Here is a 23,170-nt window from a genome sequence, read left to right as displayed (position 1 = left end):
TGATTGCAACCATGAAATTAAAAGACGCTTACTCCTTGGTAGGAAAGTTATGACCAACCTAGACAGCATATTCAAAAGCAGAGACATTACTTTGCCAACAAATGTTGACATTCTAGAGCCTTCAACATTAGACATTCATTTGTTGCCAACAACCTAAGGCTGTTGCTTGCCAAGTCTCCCTTGCCAATATCAACTTTGCCAGGTTTGAAGGACGACATCCCGGTTTTGAATTCACACTTCACTTTGGCTGGGGGTAACTGAATTGATACCAACACACCCCATATGCCACCAACTCAGTATTAGCCCTCTTGTGCTTTTTCCACATACACATTATATGCTTAAAAATTCACCTCCTCATTTCCCCACTTAGTTGAATTCAAGCTTCCTTCATTTGCTTTCTCAATGGTTCAGCAGATAAAGAATCCGCCTGCAATGTAGAAAACACAGGAGATGTGGGTTCCATTCCTGGGTCAGTAAGATCCCCTGGAGAAGAAAATGGCAACCCACTCCAGTATTCTTGCCTGGGAAATCCCATGGACAGAGGAACCTGGGGGACTACAGTCTATGGGGTCACAAAGAGTCAGACACGACTAACCACACACATCTTACCTTACCTTACCTTCCTTCATTTATTTGACACAGTAGAACAACTGAAGTGTACCTGTTGGGTTAACATGAGATTATTCCTCTGTACCAATGCATATATCTAACTGGATGAGGACATTATGCCCTTCCAGTCTCCACATTCATATGAATTCTTACAGTGTATACTTTCAGCCACCGTCTGAGGTAGAAATTTTTGCTCAACCCTTTTCCTCAGACAATGTGTTTTGTTTTTTCCTACTAGTTTCCAGTGACATAAAATAAAATGCAATTGACCACTGAAGGCACGACCACATTCACTGAGTTCATAAGGGTCCTCTCCTGGGCCAGCCCCCCTGTTGTCTCCAGTGGGTGGCCATCGGGTCACAGGCTGTCCCACTAAGACCATGCTCCTGTTAGCCAGGAGCCCACTGATGCCAACTGGCGACTGAGGGGCCAGAGGAGGCAGGTGCATTTTCACTGTGTTCAGGTTTTTCTCCTGGAGGACAACACTGCTCTGGGGGGACTTCGCTGAGGGAGGGATTTCCTTGACTGAGTGAGTTCTCAGGTGTTTATTGAGGACCGACTTCCCTCTGAATGATTTCCCACACTTGCTGCATCTGTAGGGTTTCTCCCCTGTGTGGATCCTCTGGTGTATCACGAGCTGTGGTTTCTCGATAAATCCCTTTCCGCAATGGCTGCATTCAAAGGGCTTCTCTCCTGTGTGAGTCCTCTGGTGCTTGATGAGACCCATTTTCTGGGAAAGCGTCTTCCCACACTCACCACACACAAAGGGACTCGTGCCAGTGTGAATCCGCTGGTGTGCCGTGAGGCACGTCTTCTGGCTAAAGCCTTTCCCACACTCGGTGCACGTGTAAGGTTTCTCGCCTGTGTGGATCCGCAGATGGACCACAAGATTTCCCTTCTGGATGAAGCCCTTGCCACACTCACTGCAAATAAATGGTTTCTCTCCCGTGTGGGTTTTCTGGTGCACATTGAGCCCTGATTTCTTGAGGAAGGCTTTGCCACATTCAGCGCACTCGTAAGGTTTGTCCCCCATGTGCATCCTCTGGTGCTCAGTGAGCTGGAACTTTCTGAAGAAGGCTTTCCCACAGAGGTTACATCGATGGGGCTTCTCTCCTGTATGAAGATTCTGGTGATCAGCGAGCCAAGACTTCTTGACGAATGCTTTCCCACATTCACTGCACACATGAGGCTTCTTCATTTGTTTAGTGTGCTGATGCTCCATGAGTTGGGACTTAGTGCTGAGGAGTTCAGGATGAAATGGTTCCCTGTCAGCATGGGGGCAGTATTTCCCATCTGCAGGAGGCTCAGCGGGGCTCTTTATTTCACAGTTCGGACTCTCGGAGAGTAAACTTGAATTTGATGTCACGCTTCTTCCATGTAAGTCAAACACATCATGATTGTGCCTGAACAGAGTTCTGCTCTGATGACCAGAATTGTCCAGTGGGTTCTGTTCAAGCCATTGTTCTAGTCTTTTCTCCACTCTCTTGTTTTGTAAGTGTTCCAGCAGGTGGCCATGAACTTTCCAGACTTCTAGGAAAGAAAAGAAGAATGAATTCCTCTATCTTTTAGATCTGGAATAAAAGGTTTGTTTGTTTTTTGCCTTGTGGCATGTGAGATCTTGGGGCTTCCCTGATGGCTCAGATGGTAAAGAACCTGCCTGCAATGCAGGAGATGCCAGCGTGATCCCTGGGTCGGGAATATCTGGAAAAGCAAATGGCAGCTAACTCCAGTAATCTTGCCAGGAGAATCCCATGGACAGAGGAGCCTGGCAGGCTGCAGTCCATGGGGTCGCCAAGAGTCAGTCAGGACTGAGTGACTAATACACACGTGGGATCTTAGTTCCGCAACCAGAGATCAAACCTGCACCTCTGCAGTGGAAGTGCACAGTCCAAACCCAGGGACCACCAGGGGAGTCCCAGAATAAAGGTATTTTTAAAAACACTTCGATGTGAGATGTCTTTTTAGTGATGAGCCTATAGTATGAGCATAAATAAGACTCTGTTTAATATTCTTCATACCCTGGGGGGGGGGACAAAATAGTCATAATGAATAAAGACAGACTTGGTTACTTTCTAAATAATGTAGAATACAAGCAATGTCCTGTGAGCAGGAGACTACAGGCTGCAGGGCCACCTCATCTACATTGTGACGGATCATTCAGTCCACAGATCCTGACTGATGTCCACAGTGGACCAGGAATGGTGCTAGTGTTGGGGAGTCACAAACGTACTCCTCAGGTGCACAGAGCCTATGTTATAGTGGGGTCAAACCACTTCACAGGGCAGAGACAGAACACGAGGAAAACAGCTGTAAGCTGTGAAAACTGGTGGGAAGGAGCAATGAAGAGGGAGAGGGGTGGAGGAAATCCAGGCTCAATTTGGAGGAAGATAGGCCTCCCCATGGATCCAGCATTGGGGTTGCTGGGAGAGGGAATGAAGAAAATGATACAGCGACTTCCCTGGTGGTTTAGCAGTTAAGACACTGTGCCTCCAGTACAGGGGGCTTGGGTTCAATCCACAGTGTGTTAGTTGCTCAGTCGTGCCCATGACTCTTTGCGACCCCATGGACTGTAGCCCACCAGGTTTCTCTGTCCATAGAATTTTCCAGGCAAGAATACAGGAGTAGGTAGCCATTTCCTTCTCCAGGGGCTCATTCCAGCATCACAAGCAGATTCCTTACCATCTGAGTAAGATCCCATATGTCATATGGCCAAAAAAAGAAAAAAAAAATTTAAGGGGAAAAAAACAGAAAATGACACAGCAGAGAATTGCAACCACACCTAAGTTACATCCTACATCCCAGAAAGCTGCTCCCTTTCCTAAAAGAGGAGCCCCAGCTCACACTGGTCCATGACGCAATTTAATTCCATCACAGCCCTTTTCACCCCCTGGTCATATTATTTATTTTAAATTTTGATTAAATTGATGTCTCATCCTCTTAGAACGAAAGCTCTCAGGCTATTAGTTTTCTCAGCTGCTGTAACATTCCAGTTTACAACAGATTATCAAAAAAATTCATAGAGGAAGGAATCAAGGAAGCAGTCCCATGTATGAAACAGACTGGGAGGTTTAGGAATCAGAAATCTCTGGGAATAAAATGATCTGTCATGATGATCACAGAAAGGAGAATTTTTATGTCATAATAGGGAACATGGTTGCTGCTGCTGCTGCTAAGTCGTTTCAGTCATGTCCAACTCTGTGCGACCTCATAGACAGCAGCCCACCAGGCTCCCCCGTCCATGGGATTCTCCAGGCAAGAACATTGGAGTGGGTTGCCATTTCCTTCTCCAATGCATGAAAGTGAAAAGTGAAAGTGAAGACGCTCAGTCATGTCCGACTCTTCGCGACCCCATGGACTGCAGCCTACCAGGCTCCTCCATCCATGGGGTTTTCCAGGCAAGAGTACTGGAGTGGGGTGCCATCGCCTTCTCCGGGGAACATGGTTACCTGGGACTTAATGCTATCAGGATATGAGGGGGAAAAAATGAAAGCCTTCAGGAATACAATGTTAAGGTCTACAACAAATGAGAAGAAAGTTCAAAACTAGTACATACACAAAGGAATTAACTAGAAGTAGGCAACAGTTAGGGCTTCCCAGGTGGCTTTAGTGGTAAAGAATCCACCTGCCAGTTCAGAAGATATAAGTGACACAGGTTCAATCCTTGGGTTGGGAAGAACCCTGGAGAAGTGAATGGCTAACTCCATCCAGTATCTTGCCTGGGGGAGCATAACATCAGTAGAGAGATGCACAGAGCCTCCAACCCCTGGCAGCTGTGGCTCTTCTCTGACAGGGTCATTTCCACAGCCTGTCCTCTTGCTGGTCTCTCACTCACCTGAACGGGTTTGACAGTGGATTTCATCATCCATCATCCATGGTTCTCCTTGATCCAATCTGGAGAGTACCTCTGATGTGCTTGCTTGAAAACCTGTTCATGGGAAATGACAGACTATTTAGGCCCAGTGAGTTCGCCTTGGGGTCTGTGAACATGGCAGAATGCTACATGTGAGGCCAAAACAATTTCACAACCTACAGAGTCAAGGCTTTTCTTGCAGAAGAGAGAATACACCCACTTCTCTTGGGCCAGAGAGGACATACGAGCATCACAGACCACTCCAGAGCTTTCAGAAGCTGAGAAAGGAAAGGCCACTGACTGGGGACCTGGTCAGTGACCCAGGGGAGCCATCCTCACCCGCAGACACCAGGTTGCTATAGTTCTCCAGCATCACATGCCAGTACAGGGCCTTCTGAACAGGGGCCAGGAGCTGCCACTCCTCCCATGTGAAGTCCACGGCCACATCATCAAATGTGAGGGTTTCCTGTAATAAGAGGTGTGTAACGATGATGTCATCTTGATGATATGGAAGAAATGTTAAAGGCGTTCTGCTGCACTGAGATATCCAGTAGGGCTTTTATTTTAATGTATCATTAGAGAAGCAAATGCTGAATACAATATTTTCTAATTGCGTAGTCAGCCATCCATTCCTTTATCCAATTGGAACTTTCTATATAGTATGTAGAACTAAATCTTCTTGTTAAGCTAGAAACACTACAACCTCACATATATATACACATGTATATATATATATACGACACAAAAAGATATACAAATTTATACTTTATGGAATAATGAAAGCGATTTTTTACAGGCCTCTAAAAATCCATTAGGGAACAAAGGAAAGAATAAAACAAATCAAAAGTCACCTGGGCCTGGATCATTTTCTTCTGTTCTCTGAAAACACCTGGTACTGTTGATGTGTCTCGTGGATCTGCTCTCAATTTCTGTTCTGAAACTTGTCTTCAACCAAGCATATCCCAAGAAAATGCTGCTACCAAATCTGTAACTTCTTTCTCCTTCAACTGATTATTTTGCTCCTGGGGACTCAGGACCTTGGGTGGAGGAGAAAATTCAAGCTGAGGGTACATTTCCTCTGGGCTCGGATGCTATCGCTGCTCCTGGGTGCTCACCTTAGCCCAAGCCCCACAGCATTGCTGAATGTCCCTTTGTTTGCTGGCCCAGAAGAGTTTATACCTCTGGCCAAGAAATCTAAGCTTCTCACTGTGCTGGTGATATATTCTTTTATTCTGTGAACTTGAAGTGGTGTGACTGTCAAAGGAGATGAGGGAATCAAGATCCATCCCAGTAGCAGGCCTCAGGGGCATGAGAATCACAAGTGGCTCTGTTATACAAAAGGGACCACGTGGCAGGAGAGGCACTGAGCACTGTTTTCTTTAAATCGTGTGCACTCAGGGACCTTGTCAAATGTTCTTATATGCCCCATGAGTACATGCACTCATTTTGAAAACCAATGCACTGGTCAAACCAGAAATGCATTCTTATAAGCAATAATGGTAATATCTTAGGAGGTTTCAAATACATAAAAATTAAAATACAAAATAATTATACATAATTAAAGTTGAAGTGCTCTAAAACTACCATATTGTCCAGAAGAAAGCACAAAAGTACAAATTAACAAGAATTTGACAAACAAAAATTATATGTGGTACATACTCTTCAGTGTCATAATGCACAGTAACAACTGTCTTAAAGAACATAGATTGTGGCGCTATCAAAAGAGGGAAGTGTAATAACAAAAACTCATATACAACAAGGTGTGATTCTGACACCAATTTGATACATAGTTCTTTTCTAACACATCACGAAGCAGGTCTATAACACAGGCTGGATGTCCTACACTTCAGCTCAATTCTGCCACTATGAACCTGAAGATAATATCAATTGCACGAGTTACAGATTCAGTCCTATGAGACTGGCCTCTACCCTCTGCTTCATGTGCAAACACAAGTCCAGGTTGTCACCTGTGCTTCTGAGCAACTGGCCACCAATCCCAGGTCCCAATGACCCCCTCCTTCAGCTGATTAATTTGTTAGAGCAGGGAATTCTCTGGTGGTCCAGTGGTTAGGACTCCATGCTTCTATTGCAGGGGGCATGAGTTTGATCCCTGGTCTTAGGACTATGATCCCACATGCTGTGTGGCACAGCCAAACACAACACAAAACAAACATAAACAAAACCAAGACCAAAAACAAAACAAACATATGCTAGAACACCTAACAAAATGTAGAGAAATATTTTAGGTTCTATATTTATTTATAAAAAGATGTAACTCAGGAACAGGTAGATGGAAGAGGTTCCCAAGACAGGGTATGTGTGGAAGGGTGAGGTGTGCCCCCTACAGGAGGGTCACTCTCCCTGCATCTCCACATGTTCAAGCCAGAAGCAACTTCACTCTGAAGAATATATCTAAGAAATAACATCCCTCCAAAAATCTGGGTTGAACCAGAGGACACTGTCATGAATTTCCATAGTAACATTATTCATAATAAACCAAAATGTAAACAACACACATTTCATAAATAGTCGGAAAATCATATATTCAAACAATAGAATAATATTGGAAAAGTACAGTCTTTGCTCAGCTTCAAGCTAAAAATGCCTTTTACACTTCTCAAAGACTATAAAACAAAAATAAAGAAGTATACATGAGAGAATGGTGGCATGAAAACCCCAAAATATTTACTATGTGGATATTTAATATTTTCCTGACCCTGCTACACAGGGGGGAAAAAAAGTACACCTATGTGCAAAAACATGAATGATTCTCACAAATATTGAACCTGACATTAAAAAAAAAAAAAAAAGCATGATGTGGAGAAAACTCTAATTTGAAAAGATACAGGTATCCCAATGTTCACAGCAGAACTAACTTATAATAGCCAAGACACAAACGCAACCCGTGTCCTTCAACAGATGAACAGATAAAGAAGGCGTGCTGTATAAATATATGCAGTTGAAAATTTAAAAAACTGAATAAACTATAATGAGGAATGAATAATTATAACACCATAAAGAAAAATGCGAAAGAATAAGTTAACATTGAAAATCGGACCAATATTTTTCAGCAATATCATTATCAACGTGGAATGATACTTATTTGAAAGAAAAAATGCTCCCCTAGAAACCCCAAAGGATATCTACATACATAGCTGGTTAGAAATGCCCAAGCTCATTTCTTAGTACTAATTTGGTCACTAGCAATGGGAACTTGAAATACACGATTGACTAAGACCAGCCAGGACTTCCCAATAAACTGGGATATGGGTGGCCTTTCCAGAGGTCACCTTGCCAGATGATTAAACAAAAAGAAGATTCTGTTAGCAAATAACAGTGTTCATGTATGTCAAGGAGGTAAGTAATGGTGCTGTTGCAACATACCAATATTAGGAGGTGAGTGCAGGTGTTGCAAATATTTTCTGCAAAAGAGAACAGACAGATTTTCAAATTTGCAGGCCAGAATGTCTGTCACAACTATATTCTGCCTTTGCTATGTCAAAGCAGCACAGGCGGTACAAAACAGATCGGCATTGCTGGTTCAGCCTCTCGTCCTGTAGTCAGCTCCTCGATTAAAGCTAAACAAGGTCCTACAGTATAGCACAGGGAACTATATTCAATGTCCTGTCATAAATCATAATGGAAATTAATATCAAGGAGAATGTGTGTGTGTGTGTATATATATGTAACTGAATCACCTTGCTGTACAGTAGAAATTAACATACCATTGTAAATCAACTATACTTCAGCAAACTTAAAAAGAAAAACACACACACACAAAATAGCTAAAATACAGATGGTTTGGAACTACTGCCCTGGGATGTACAGTCTTCCATTGCACCAGCAGAAACTGGAACCTCAACGCAACTACCAACGCAACCATCCTTGGCATCCAAATATTCAGCCATCACACACCTCTCTGTACCAGACACTGACTACACTACACACTTTCTTATTAACCCAAACCCTGGGCCAGACACCCTCATGTGATGATCCAGTCCCCACCACCACTGTAGCCCGAATTAAATCCCCAACCTGAATCCAACACTGCGATCGTTGTCAATGCCACTGAAGAGGAAAAGTTAAAACTTAACATAACCTCCTGCTTGTTCTGCCTCTGCTTGCTCCTTGCAAAGTCTGGATCACAGGTCACGTCGTCTCAGGAAGTGGGGACTTACAATACTAGGAACTGGAGCTTATCTCACTCACCCTTGTCCTGCTCTTTGCAATTACGCGGCCCCTGCAATCCTGCTTAATCATGCCTGTCCCTGTAAAGGTCAGGCATCCCCCTCCCCGTCTTGACCGCTGTTCCCGCGCGCGCGAAATCCCTTAATTTAAACCACCCTATTAGCAGCTAATGTTGCCTACTATAGTCTGTCTATAAAAACTCTATAAACCCTTTGTTTACGGCTCAGAGCTTGGAGTGTTAACTCCTCTGGGCCCACCTGCTTAATAAACCTGAGTTCTCCAACTCAGAGTGCGGTGCTTGGTTTCTCCATTACTGGTTTCTGCAACACATGTACACCTTGCAAGCCGAGTGATCTACAAAACCCCAAGGCCTGACAACTGAAAGTTTGATCTCTACACAATCTAATTACACTGATTCACAGGACACGCTCCCAATGCAAACCACAGACAAACTCCACGTCTGGTTCTCCACAAATCCGGTACCCACCTGGTTCCCCTTAAATATAACCACCTCGGCATCTCTACCCTCCCCCTCTGCCCTCTGGCAATAATCTCATGGGTCCAGACGGCACCAAGTCCATCTATCACCCTGGACGAAACAATACCACCACTGTGATAACAACAAAAGCAACAACAAATTCCAGGGACAAAAATCGCACACACACCTGATTTTCCTCAGACTGACCAACCGCCTAAACGGCATCGTGCTTCCGTGAACTGCTTTGACCTCCAGAACTGTCTACGGAAGCCGAGGTGGATCTGGAGTGTGCAGGAGCAGAGGACCCGACTTCCGGTACGTCCTAGAGAAGCAGTATGTCTGCGCCCAGCTCACAGCGGCCCCTTGGGAGCAGCCATGTTGGCACACCTGACGTACACAACACCCAGGGATGCGTTTGTGCCCCAGAAGCTGGGGATGCCTGGAGGCTGAGAAGCCGCTGAACTTCTCTCATTTCCTGGCACTTCGATTATTGCAGAAAATAGGTACATTTTCAGTCTCAGGCTTCGCGAGACAAAACTGATGCTGACTAAGATGATTTCAAGCCTGCTAGGCAGGGAAGTAAAAGGCCACGGTGTATATTATCCACTTTGTATTAAAAAAAAAAATCCAAACAGAAAGGTAAGAGTTAAATCGTCCAGTTGGCAGCGGAGATGCACTCCCAGAAAGGGAAAGAAATACGTCTGGTAAACGGATACCACGGAAAGCTTCTAGAGGGAAAACAGTTTGCAGGAAGCTGTTTTTTTTTTAGAACAGAAAATAATTTCCGGGAGCTGTACAGTATGGGGCTTGCCATTAACAGGGAAAAGAGCAGCAGGGACTACCCAAGTTGTGACTGGGGGTGGGGGCTGGGGAAAAGGCCCCCAGAAGTGACGCCATTAATGGTGTGGAGTTGATGGAAAAAGCTCGACTTGAATCCATCCCACTATAATGTAAGCGTGGTGATGGGGACAGTAACCCAAAATGTAGGGCAAAGAACGTCAAAATTAAGTGTGCCTCAGGCCGTTGTTAAAAATGAGGGGTCCTCATTTGTAGCCCCAGAGGTTCTGGTTTAAGAGCTGGGGGGACATGGCTAGGATATTCGCATTAAGTTTCTCAGAGAATCTGAGGCAGGAAGGTTGTCAAATACAATCACTAGAAACAGTCCTGGAATATTCGCTCATTTCAGTTCAGTTCAGTCGCTCAGTCGTGTCCGACGCTTTGCAACCCCATGAATCGCAGCACGCCAGGCCTCCCTGTCCATCACCAATTCCCTGAGTTCACTCAGATTCACGTCCATCGAGTCAGTGATGCCATCCAGCCATCTCATCCTCTGTCGTCCCCTTCTCCTCCTGCCCCCAATCTCTCCCAGCATCAGAGTCTTTGCCAGTGAGTCAGCTCTTAACATCAGGTGGCCAAAGTGCTGGAGTTTCAGCTTTAGCATCATTCCTTCCTAAGAAATCCCAGGGGCGATCTCCTTTAGAATGGACTGGTTGGATCTCCTTGCAGTCCAAGGGGCTCTCAAGAGTCTTCTCCAACACCACGGTTCAAAAGCATCAATTTTTCGGCGCTCAGCCTTCTTCACAGTCCAACTGTCACATCCATACATGACTACTGGAAAAATCATAGACTTGACTAGACGGACCTTAGTCGGCAAAGTAATGTCTCTGCTTTTGAATATGCTATCTAGGTTGGTCATAACTTTTCTTCCAAGGACTAAGCGTCTTTTAATTTCATGGCTGCAGTCACCATCTGCAGTGATTTTTGGAGCCCCAAAAATAAAGTCTGACACTGTTTCCACTGTTTCCCCATCTATTTCCCATGAAGTGATGGGACCGGATGTCATGATCTTTGTTTTCTGAATGTTGAGCTTTAAGCCAACATTTTCACTCTCCTCTTTCACTTTCATCAGGAGGCTGTTTAGTTCCTCTTCACTTTCTGCCATAAGGGTGGTATCATCTGCATATCTGAGGTTATTGATATTTCTCCTGGCAATCTTGATTCCAGCTTGTGTTTCTTCCAGTCCAGCGTTTCTCATGATGCACTCTGCATATAAGTTAAATAAGCAAGGTGACAATATACAACCTTGACGTACTCCTTTTCCTGTTTGGAACCAGTCTGTTGTTCCATGTCCAGTTCTAACTGTTACTTCCTGACCTGCATACAGATTCCTCAAGAGGCAGGTCAGGTGGTCTGGTATTCCCATCTCTTTCAGAATTTTTCACAGTTTATTGTGATCCACACAGTCAAGGCTTTGGCATAGTTAATAAAGAAGAAATAGATGTTTTTCTGAAATTCTCTTGCTTTTTCCATGATCCAGCGGATGTTGCCAATTTGATCTCTGGTTCCTCTGCCTTTTCTAAAACCAGCTTTAACATCTGGAAGTTCACAGATCACGTATTGCTGAAGTCTGGCTTGGAGAATTTTCAGCATTACTTACTAGCATGTGAGATGAGTGCAATTGTGCGGTAGTTTGAGCATTCTTTGGCGTTGCCTTTCTTTGGGATTGGAATGAAAACTGATCTTTTCCAGTCCTTTGGCCACTGCTGAGTTTCCCAGATTTGCTGGCATATTAAGTGCAGCACTTTCACAGCATCATCTTTCAGGATTTGAAATAGCCCAACTGGAATTCCATCACCTCCACTAGCTTTGTTCGTAGTGATGCTTTCTAAGGCCCACTTGAATTCACATTCCAGGATGTCTGGCTCTAGATGAGTGATCACACCATCGTGATTAGCCGGGTCGTGAAGATCTTTTTTGTACAGTTCTTCTGTGTATTCTTGCCACCTCTTCTTAATATCTTCTGCTTCTTAATATCTCCTTCTGAAGAGATAACCCATGCCCAAAGTAAGAGAAACCCAAGTAAGATGGTAGGTGTTACAAGAGGGCATCAGAGGGCAGACACACATACTCACAGAAAACTAGTCAATCTAATCACACTAGGACCACAGCCTTGTCTAACTCAATGAAACTAAGCTATGCCCGAGGGGCAACCCAAGACGGGCGGGTCATGGTGGAGAGGTCTGACAGAATGTGGTCCACTGGAGAAGGGAATGGCAAACCACTTCAGTATTCTTGCCTTGAGAACCCCATGAACAGTATGAAGAGGCAAAATGATAGGATACTGAAAGAGGAACTCCCAATTCAGTAGGTGCCCAATATGCTACTGGAGATCAGTGGAGAAATAACTCCAGAAAGAATGAAGGGATGGAGCCAAAGCAAAAACAATACCCAGCTGTGGACATGATTGGTGATAGAAGCATGGTCCAATGCTATAAAGAGCAATATTGCATAGGAATATTCTCTAGTTACCTATATTATGATGCAGGACTCCCGTTAGTACTTAAGTCTTAGTTCAAATTATATCCAGAAAACCTTGGGATGGGGAACCTCTCTATTATTACCAAAGCATCCACGCATGTGTGCTATCTCGCTTCAGTTGTGTCTGAGTCTGTGCCACCCCTGTGGACTGTAATGTAGCCCGCCAGGCTCCTCTGTCCATGGCATACTCCAGGCAAGAATACTGGAGTGGATTGCTGCACTCCTCCAAGGGAAATTCCCAATTCAGGGATTGAACCTGGGCCTCCTGCATAGCAGTAGATTTTTTACTGTCTGAGCCACCAGGGAATCCTTTGCTGTATACTTGAAACTGACACAGCATTGTAAATCAACCATATTCCAATAAAATTAAAATATTAAAAAGAAAATAGAATGGTATTAAGAAGTGGGGCATTTAAGAGGCAACTGGGTCCAAAAGATGGAGCCCTCATGATTGGGAATAGTGCCTTTATAGAAGAGAACCCACCCCCTCTTTGCCTTTTCCCCAACATGAGGATACAGTGGGATGACCATCTTCTATGAACCAGGAGCCGTCATTAGATACCAAGTCTGTCTATGGCTGTAATACCCTGAATGTGCTGATCTCACTTGAGCTGAAAAGCTCAGAGGATCAGGCCTGCTTAGTACTTGGATGTGAGATACTAAATCTGCAGGCCCCTTAATCTGGGACTTTGTAGCTTCCAGAACTTGAGAAATGAATTTCTGTTTCTATAAGCTATGCAGGTGATGGTCTTCTCTTATGGTAACTGGAAGGGTCTAAGATCTATTTCATTTAGTGTATGTATTTACATCCTCTTACTATTAACAGATTAGCTGATGTACTACTTAAAAATAATAGTTATCTCAAAGCTCTATCTGGGAGACCATGGGTTTTTTCATGGGCTTAATCACCACTGTATCCTCAGCTACTAGGACAGGACCCAATAAAAAGGGAAGTATTCAACAAATACTCAGTAAATGAATAAAATGACCCAATCTAAGACTCAAGCAAACTGGCTCAATCTAAATCCTTCTGCATAATATAAAATTTCTTAGAGTTTAAGGTAGACATCCCAGTTTTCAGTCAATCCTTCACCTTGCCCTGGAGAAGCAGAACTGATATATATACATGCACATGTCCCATAGCTCACCAAACCAGTATTAGCCCTGTTTGTTCACAGGAACCTTCCACATACAAACTGTATGCTTAAAAACTTCACCTACTTATTTCTTCCACTTAGTTGGACTCAGGCTTCCTTCCTTCATTCAACTGACACAACAGAGCAATTGATGTGTTTGTGTTTGGGTTAACATCAGATTATGCCTCAGTATCAATGCATATATTTAACTGGATGAGCATATCATGGGTTCCTGGCCTCAGCATTTATACAGTTTCTCTCAGTATAAACTTTTCAGCCACCATCTGACCTAGAAATTTTTGCCTACACATAGTATGTCTCGAGTTTTTTTCCTAGGGGTTTTCTGTGACACAAAATAAAACGTAGTTGACCACCGAAGGCACAACCATGCTCACTGCACTCTTAAGGGTTCTGTCCTCTGCAGACCCTCTGTCATCTCCTGCGGGTGCACACCTGCCCACGGGTGGTCCCATTATGATGACGTTCCTATTTGCTAGGAGTTCACTGATGTTGACTGATGGCTGAAGGGCCATGGAAGGCACATGCACAGCCACCAAGTTAACAAGGTTCTTCTTCTGCATGGCATCACTTGTCTGTGAGGCAGGATTCTCCCCCTTGATTGCATCTCCATGTTTCTCTCTTGTGTGTATTTTCTTATGTTTACCAAGGCAAGACATGTAGGCAAAAGCTTTCCCACACTCATTGCAGGTATACGGTCTCTCTCCCGTGTGAGTCCTTTGATGGACAATGAGCTTTTGCTTTGTAGTGAAGGCTTTCCCACAGTCACTGCATTCAAAGGGTTTCTCTCCTGTGTGAATTCTTTGATGTTTAATGAGACCTGACTTCTGGGAACAGGATTTTCCACACTCACTACACACGAAAGGAGTCTTTCCCGTGTGAAATCTCTGATGGGCGATGAGGCAGGTCTTCTGGATGAAGCCTTTTCCACATTCATTGCATGTGTAAGGTTTCTCACCTGTGTGAATTCGCTGATGTACAATGAGATTTCCCTTCTGGATGAAGCCCTTTCCACAGTCACTGCAGATATACCGTTTCTCTCCGGTGTGGGTTTTCTGATGTATATTGAGCCGTGATTTCTTGAGGAAGGCTTTGCCACAGTCAGTGCACTGGTAAGGTTTCTCTCCTGTGTGCGTTCTTTGATGTTCAGTGAGCATGAATTTTCTAGAGAATGCTTTGTCACAAAGATTACATCGATGGGGCTTCTCTCCTGTGTGAATTATCTGATGATCAGTGAGCCAAGACTTTTTGATGAAAGCTTTCCCACATTCACCACATACATGAGGCTTCTCTGTTTTTTTAGTTTTCTGATGCTCATTGAATGGGGATTTGGAGCTGATGAGTTTTTGGCTTTGGGGGAATTTAATTTCAGGATGAAACTGTTCACTGTCAGCATGGCGACAGGATTTCTCATCTCCAGTAAACTCACTGGAGCTCTTTATTTCATAGCTGAGGTTTTGAGAGAGTAAAGTTAAATTTGATTTCATACATTTACCATGTAAACCAAACACATCATGATGCTGCCTGAGCAAAAAATGAGTTATGCTCTGATGAAAAGCATTTTCTAGTGGGTTCTGTTCATGCCATGGTTCTAGTCTCTTCTCCAGGCTCTCATTTTGTAAGTACTCCAGCAGGTGGTCATCAAATTTCCAGACTTCTAGGAAAGAGAAGAAAAATGAATTTCCTAAAAATACCTTATGTGAGGAATCTTTCTGGGGATGTTTTTATAAGTGTAAATAAAATTCTATGTTTAATGTTCCCTGCACATTGGAATAGTGCCACAAACCACTCAAAAGGAAAAAGAAGTTAGTGTAAAACACAGGGTTGGACAATTCACAATGAAAAAATACAGATTTAAATACCTTCTAAACACTAGCCTTGCAGACATGCAGAGACTGTAAAATACAAGCAATATTCTGTGAGAAGGAGCCCAGAGGTTGCAGGGCACCTTATCCACATTGTGATATGGACTCATCCAGTCCACAGATCCTGACTGCTGACCATGGTGGACCAGGAATGGTGCTAGTGTTGGGGAGTCACAAACACATTCCACAGGTATTCAGAGCCCATGCTGTAGCGGGATAAAACCACTTCATGGGGCAGAGACAGAACATGAGGAAAACAGCTACAGGCTGTGAAAACTGGTGGGAAGGAGTGATGGAGAGGGAGAGAGGTGGAGGAAATCTGGATCAATTTGGAGGCAGACAGGCCTCCCTATGGATCCAGTGTTGTTGGCATGAGGGGAATGAAGAGAATGATACGGGACTTCCCTAGCAATTTAGCCATTAAGCCTCTTTGCTTCCAGTACAGGAGGCTTAGGTTTAATCCCCCATGTGTTAGTCGCTCAGCTGTGTTCAACTCTTTTGTGACCACATGGACTGGAGCCTGCCAGATTCCTCTGACCATGGAATTCTCTAAGCCAGAATTCTGGAATGGGTTGCCATTCCCTTCTCAAGGGCATCTTCCCAACCCAGGGATCAAACCCAGGTCTCCCGCATTGCAGGCAGATTCTTTAGCATCTGAGTAAGATTCCACATGTCTTTTGGCAAAAAACTTTTTAAAAGAAGGGAAAAAAAGAAAGAAAGAAAATGACACAGCAGACAACTGCAAGCACATCTAAGTTACAATCTGCATCTCAGAGAGCTGCTCCCTTTCCTAAAAGAGGAGCCCTGGCTCACACTGGTCCATTATGCAACTTAATTTCATCACAGCACTTTTCAGCACCTAGACATATTATTTACTATAAATTTTGATTAAATTCATGTCTCATCCTCTTAGAACAAAAGCTCTCGGTCTGTTTTTTCAACTGCTGTGTTTGTGTATGTGTTAGCTGCTCAGTTGTATCCAACTCTTTGCAGTCTCAAGGACTGAGCCCAGCAAGCTCCTCTGTCCACGGAATTTCCCAGTGGGTGGGAGTGGGTTGCCATTTCCTTCTCCAGTGGTCTTTCCAACCCAGGGCTTGAACCTGGGTCTACTGCCTTGCAGGTGAATTCTTTCCCATCTGAGTGGCTTAGACTGCTGTAACGTTCCAGTTTACACTTCACTATCAAAAAAATTCATAGAGGAAGGAATCAAGGAAGCTAGCTATTCCATGTATGGAACAGACTGGGAGATTTAGGAAGATGAAAATCTCTGTGTGAATAAGATGATCTGTCATGACAATCACAGAAAAGAGAACTGTTTTGTCCTGAAAGGGAATGTGGTTACCTGGTACTTAATGTTATCAGGATACCAGAGGAAAGAAATGAAAGCTTTCAGAAGTGAATGAGATGGTAAGGTCTACAACAAATGAGAAGAAATTTCAAAACTAGTAAATACACAAAGGAATTAACTGGAAGTAGGCAAGAATTATGATCAAGTTGAGACTGGAACTAAGAATGCAGGATGTTAAAATAATTTTCTAGTTAAAAATTCATCCTGAACAGCTGAGTCCTTTACAGAGGAGAGCTCTGCAAGGGGGGACAGTGGAGGTAAAGTCTGACTAGCCAGGATGGAGGCTGCACAAGAGTAAGGGAGACGCTAACTTGTAGGGTTTCCTGGGAGGGAAGATAATCCACAACCAGGTAGTTACTAGGAACTAAGGAGAGCTGCCATCGAGATGAGGAAATCGTGCAGAACCAAGTCTGTGCTGGATCACACTGGGGAGGTAACAACTTGGGAGTTTTCTCCAGTCAGCCAAAGGAATTTGTTAGCTTATTAGAAAGAAGAAAACTTGGAAGGTCAAGAGATCATTGAGTAAGAGAGAAAGCAAAACACTAGTAAAACCTCAGAGCGGAGAGAAGGCCCAGTGAAGACCAGTTTACTTTGGGGCTGGCATCCAATGGGATGGTTGTGAGAAAGGAAATCAATATGAGCAGTGGAGCAGGAAGAGGCAGTAGACGGCAGCAGACAGAGAGGAATTAAAAGTTTTCTCTGTGGAGGGCTTCACTGGTAACTCAGTGGTAAAGAAACTGCCTGCCAATGCAGGAGACACAAGTTTGATCCCTGATCCGGAAAAACCCGACATGCTGGGGAGCAACAAAGCCCGCGGGCCACAACTATCGAGCCTGTCCTCTAGCACCTGGGAACTACAACAACTGAAGCTCTTAGCTCTAGAGCCCATGCTCCACAGAGAAGCCACTGCAGTGAGAAGCCTGTGCACCAAAACTAGGGAGCAGCACCCCTTCACCGCAACTAGAAAAAGCCAGCATGCAGCAACGAAGACAAAGCACAGCCAAAAACAAACATTTTTAGAAAAAGTCTTCTCTGTGGCAAGAGGTCCTGGAAGGGGGAATTTCATAGAAAATGAGGTGGAAAAGTATGGAGAAGGAAAAGATATGAAAATGGTAGGAAAAAGAACACTAGGCAAACAAAAATCAAGATGGCAGTAAAATAAAGAAACAGATCCCAGAAGACACAGAATATTTCCAAAAAGGGATATATTCTTCTCTAAACTACAATACTTTGGCCACCTGATGCAAAGAACTGACTCATTTAAAAAGACCCTGATGCTGGGAAAGATTGAAAGCGGAAGCAGAAGGGGACAACAGAGGATGAGATGGCTGGATGGCATCACTGACTCAATGGACATGAGTTTGAGTGAACTCCGGGAGTTGGTGATGGACAGGGAGGCCTGGCATGCTGTCGCCCATGGGGTCGCAAAGAGTCAGACACGACTGAGTGACTGAACTGAACTGAAACTCCTACAAAGAAAAGTTCTCTGATGCCAGGAGAGAAATGCAGGGAGGCACTGTTCACCCATCCTCCAAGCCCCTCGCAGCTGCGGCTCTTCTCTGACAGGGTCATTTCCACAGCCTGTCCCCCTGCTAGTCTCTCACTCACCTGAACGGGTTTGACAGTGGATTTCATCATCCATCATCCATGGTTCTCCTTGATCCAATTTGGAGAGTACCTGTGGTGTGCTTGCTTGAAAACCTGTTCATGGGAAATGACAGACTATTTAGGCCCAGTGAGTTCGCCTTGGGGTCTGTGAACATGGCAGAATGCTACATGTCACAACCTACAGAGTCAAGGCTTTTCTCACAGGAGAAGAGAGAATACACCCACTTCTCTTGAGCCAGAGAGGACACTGAGCATCACAGATGCTCCAGAGCTTTCAGAAGCCGAGAAAGGAAAGGCCACTGACTGGGGACCTGGTCAGTGACCCAGGGGAGCTGTCCTCACCCGCAGACACCAGGTTGCTGTAGTTCTCCAGCATCACATCCCGATACAGGGCCTTCTGAACAGGGGCCAGGAGCTGCCACTCCTCCCATGTGAAGTCCACGGCCACATCATCAAATGTGAGGGTTTCCTGTTATAAGAGAGGTGTGTAATGATGATGTCATCTTGATGATACGGAAGAAATGTTAAAGGTGTTCTGTTCCACTTTACAGGCTGCACTGAGACATCCAGTAGGGCTTTTATTTTAATGTATCATTAGAGAAGCAAATGCCTAATACAACATTCTCTAATTGTGTAGTCAGTCATCCATTCATTTATCCAATTGCAACTTTCTATAGTATGTAGAACTAAATCTTGGTAAGCTAGAAACACTACATTCTCACATATATATGTGTGTGTATATATAACAGGAAAAGATATACAAATTTATACTTTATAGAATAACAAAAATGATTTTTTACAGGTTTCTACAAACCCACTGGGGAACAAAGGAAAGAATAAAACAAAAGTCCCAGAAAAATAAAGCCCCAGAAGTCACCTGGGCTTGGATCATTTTCTTCTGTTCTCTGAAAACACTGTTGATGTATCTCATGGATCTGCTCTCAATTTCTGTTCTGAAACTTGTCTTCAACCAAGCATATCCCAAGAAAATGCTGCTACCAAATCCTATAACTTCTTCCTCCTTCGACTGATTCCTTTGCTCCTGGGGACTCAGGACCTTGGGTAGAGGAGAAAATTCAAGCTGAGGGTACATTTCCTCTGGGCCCAGAAGCTATTGCTACTCCTGGGTGCTCATCTTAACCCAATGCCCACAGCATTGCCGAGTGTCCCTTTACTGGTAGCCCCAGAAGATTTTATACTTCTGGCCAAAAAATCCTAAGCTTCTGACTGTGATGGAGGTAGTGTTCCTTTGTTCCATGAATCTGAAGTGGGGTGACTGTCAAATGAGATGAGGAACAAGAGATTCACCCAGCAGCAGGCCTCAGGAGCAGGAGAATCGCAGGCACTTCAGTTACACAAAAGGGACCACATGTGAGGAGAGGTGCTGGGCGCTGATCCTTTAAACCAGGTGTGGTCAGGGACTACTCAAAAATTTTTATACATCCCGTGACTACACACACTTCATTTTGAAAACCACCATACTGCTCAAAGCAGAAACACTTTGTTATAAAAAATACTGGTAATATCTTAGAAGGTTTTAAAATACATAAGAAATTAAAATACAAAATAATCATATATAAATGAAGTTGAAGTGCTCTAAGACTACTATGTTGTCAGAAGAAAGTATAAAAGTACTAATTAACATAAGAATTTGACAAACAAAAATTATATGTCATACGTATTCTCCAGTGTCATAATGAACACTAACAACTCTCTTAAAACATGGTTTGTGGTGCCATCAGAAGAGGGAAATGTAATAACAAGAAACTCATCCACAACAAGGTGCTATTCTGACATCAATTTGATACGTAGTTCTTTTTTAACACATCAGGAAGCAGTTCTACAACACCAGCTGGATGTCCTACACTTCAACTCAATTCCGCTACTGTGTACCTGGAGATAATATCATATTGCATGAGTTACAGGCTCAGTCCTATGAGACTGGCCTCTACCTTCTGCTTCAAGTGCAAACACAAGTCCAGGTTATCACCTGTGCTTCCAAGCAACTGGCCACAGAGTGCAGGGTCCAATGACCCCCTCCTTGGGTTGATTCATTTGCTAGAGAAGGGAATTCTGCGAAGGTCCAGTGGCTAGGACTCTGTGCTTCTCCTGCAGGGGGCGTGGGTTCCATCCATGGTCAGGAAACTAAGATCCCACATGCTGTGTGGCACAGCCAAAAACAAAACAAAACCAAGACCAAAAACAAAACAAAAAAATATGCTAGAATGGCTCCCAGAACTCAGAGAAACATGTTAGGTATTATATTTACTTACAAAAAGATGTAACTCAGGAACAGGCAGATGGAAGAGGTGCCTGCCTAGGACAGGGCAAGTGTGGAAGGGTGAGGAGTGCCCCCTAAAGGAGGGTCACTCTCCCTGCATCTCCACATGTTCACCAAGCCAGAAGCAACTTCATTCTGAAGAATACATCCAAGAAACACATCCCTCCAAAAATCTGGGGCATCCCTCCAAAAATATGAGTTAAACCAGAGGACACTGTCATGAATCTCCATAGTAACATTATTCATAATAAACCGAAATGCAAGCAACACAAATTTCATAAGTAGTCGGAAAATCATATATTCAAACAATAGAATGCTATGGATAAACAACAGTCTTTGCTCAGCTTTCATGCTAAGGATGCCTTTTACATCTTTCAAGGACAATAAAACAAAAATAAAGACTTATACATGAGAGAACGGTGGCATACAAACTACAAAATATTTACTATGTGGATATTTATATATTTGCATAATCCTGTTACATGGCGGGGGGTGGGGGGAGTACATCTATGTGCAAGAACATAAATGAGTCTCACAAATATTGAACCTGACATTAAAAAAAAAGTGCATGATGTGGAGAAAACTCTAATTTGAAAAGCTACAGGCATCCCGATGTTCATAGCAGAACTACTTGCAATAGCTGAGACACAGATGCAACCCAGGGTCCATCAACAGATGAACAGATAAGGAAGATGTGGTATAAAAATATATGCAGTTGAAAACAGGCAAAACTAAATAAACTATAATGATGAGGAATGAATAATTACAACACCACAAAGAAAACCTGAAAGAATAAGTTAACATTAGAAAACTGGGCCAAAATTTTTCATCAATATCATTATCAATATGAAAAAAGAGATCCAAGGCCTTACTTCTTTAAAAGAAAAAAATGCTTCTCTAGAAACCCCAAAGCACATTTCTACACACACAGCTGTTTAGAACCGCCCCATATGCATAAGCTCTTTTCTTAGTACTAACTCAGTCGCTCGCAATGGGAACTCAAACCACATGATTGACTAAGGCCAGTCAGGACTTCCCAATAAACTGGGATATGGGTGACCTTGCCAGAAGGCACCTTGCCAGATAATTAAGCAAAATGAAGATTCTGTTAGCAAAGAACAAAGTTTTCACGTATGTCAGGGAGGTAAGTAACAGTGTCTGTTAGTTGCTCAGTCGTGTCCTACTTTTTGCATCCCATGGACTGTAGCCTGCCAGGCTCCTCTGTCCATGGAATTCTCCTGGCAAGAATACTGGAGTGGGTTGCCGTTTCCTTCTCCAAAGTAACAGTGCTGTTGCAATATATCGTTATTAGGAGGTGAGTGCAAGTGTTGACAAATATTTTCTGCAAAAAGTACACAGGGCTTTTCAAATTTGCAGGCCAAAATGTCTCTGTCACGATATACTCTATCTTTGCTGTGCAAAAGCCGCACAGACAATATAAGACAGATTGGCATTGCTGGTTCAGTCTCTCCTTCTATAGTCAACTTCTCAATTAAAAGCTAAACACCAGGATAACCAAGGTCCTACAATATATCACAGGGAGCTATATTCAATGTCCTGTCATAAATCATAATGGAAAAGAATATTAAAGAGAATGTATATATATATATATATATATATATAAAACTGAATCACCTCTCTATACAGTAGAAATTCACAATGTTGTAAACCAATTATACTTCAATAAATTTAAAAAGAAAAACACACATACACAAAAAGATAAAATATAGATGGTTTGGAACTATTGCCCTGGGATGTACGGACTTCTGTCGCTTCCTTATGAACCCGAAACCTGATACAGACACCCTCATGTGACGACCCAGGCACACCCCGCCATCACTGAGCCCCGAATTAAATCCCCAATCTGAATCCGACACTGCGATCGTCGTCAATGCCACCTGTATACCCTGCAAGCGGAGTGATCCACAGAACCCCAAGCCTTGAAAACTGGAAGAAGAGCACTGATCTCTACAGAATCTAATCATACTGACCCCCAGGAGACCCCCAACGCAAACCACAGACAAACTCCGCGTCTGGTTCCCAAATCCAGTACCCACCTGGTTCCCCTTACATATAACCACCTCGGCACTTCTGCCGTATGCCTCTGCCCTCTGAAGATAATCCCAGGGGTCCAGACAGCACCAACTCCACGCATCACCTTGGGCGAAACAATACCACTACTGTGACGACAAAAAAAAAAAAAAGGAAGAAAATCCAGGGACAAAAATCACACACTAAACAGTTTTTCCCGAGACTGACTGAACGCCCTCCTACTTCGGCGAACTGCTTTGAAGTCTAGACCTGTCTACGGATGCCGAGGTGGATCTAGGCTGTTACTGACGAACCAACTTCCGTTACGTCCTAGACAGGCAATATGTCTGCGCCCAGATCACAACGGCCCCCAGGAGGGCGGCCATGTTGGCACACATGACGTACGGAAAGTCAGGGATGGATTTGGAGGCCAGGAGCTG

At 43.7% G+C, this 23,170-nt stretch overlaps 2 protein-coding genes across 2 annotated transcripts; both read right to left on the bottom strand.

Moving 5' to 3' along the window:
- Positions 1-753: 753 nt before the first annotated feature.
- LOC138096671 (zinc finger protein 350-like) lies at positions 754-9,331 on the bottom strand. The gene is given in 6 exon segments (XM_068992943.1): positions 754-939; positions 941-2,139; positions 4,442-4,534; positions 4,799-4,925; positions 5,311-5,496; positions 9,313-9,331. Coding segments are annotated over 5 exon segments (1,530 nt in total). The 5' UTR covers positions 5,326-5,496; positions 9,313-9,331; the 3' UTR covers positions 754-843.
- Positions 9,332-13,911: 4,580 nt separating this feature from the next.
- Positions 13,912-22,837, bottom strand: LOC138096669 (zinc finger protein 350-like). The gene is made up of 5 exons (XM_068992942.1): positions 22,757-22,837; positions 19,296-19,475; positions 18,761-18,887; positions 18,419-18,511; positions 13,912-15,254 (listed from the first exon to the last, which is right to left on the bottom strand). Exons 2-5 carry the CDS (start codon positions 19,347-19,349, stop codon positions 13,912-13,914), a joined length of 1,617 nt encoding a protein of 538 aa, XP_068849043.1. The 5' UTR covers positions 19,350-19,475; positions 22,757-22,837.
- Positions 22,838-23,170: the final 333 nt, after the last annotated feature.

The sequence above is a fragment of the Capricornis sumatraensis genome, chromosome 20 (genome assembly GCF_032405125.1).
Source record: "Capricornis sumatraensis isolate serow.1 chromosome 20, serow.2, whole genome shotgun sequence".
Taxonomy (NCBI): Eukaryota; Metazoa; Chordata; class Mammalia; order Artiodactyla; family Bovidae; genus Capricornis; species Capricornis sumatraensis.
This window is presented reverse-complemented; position numbering and strand designations above follow the sequence as displayed.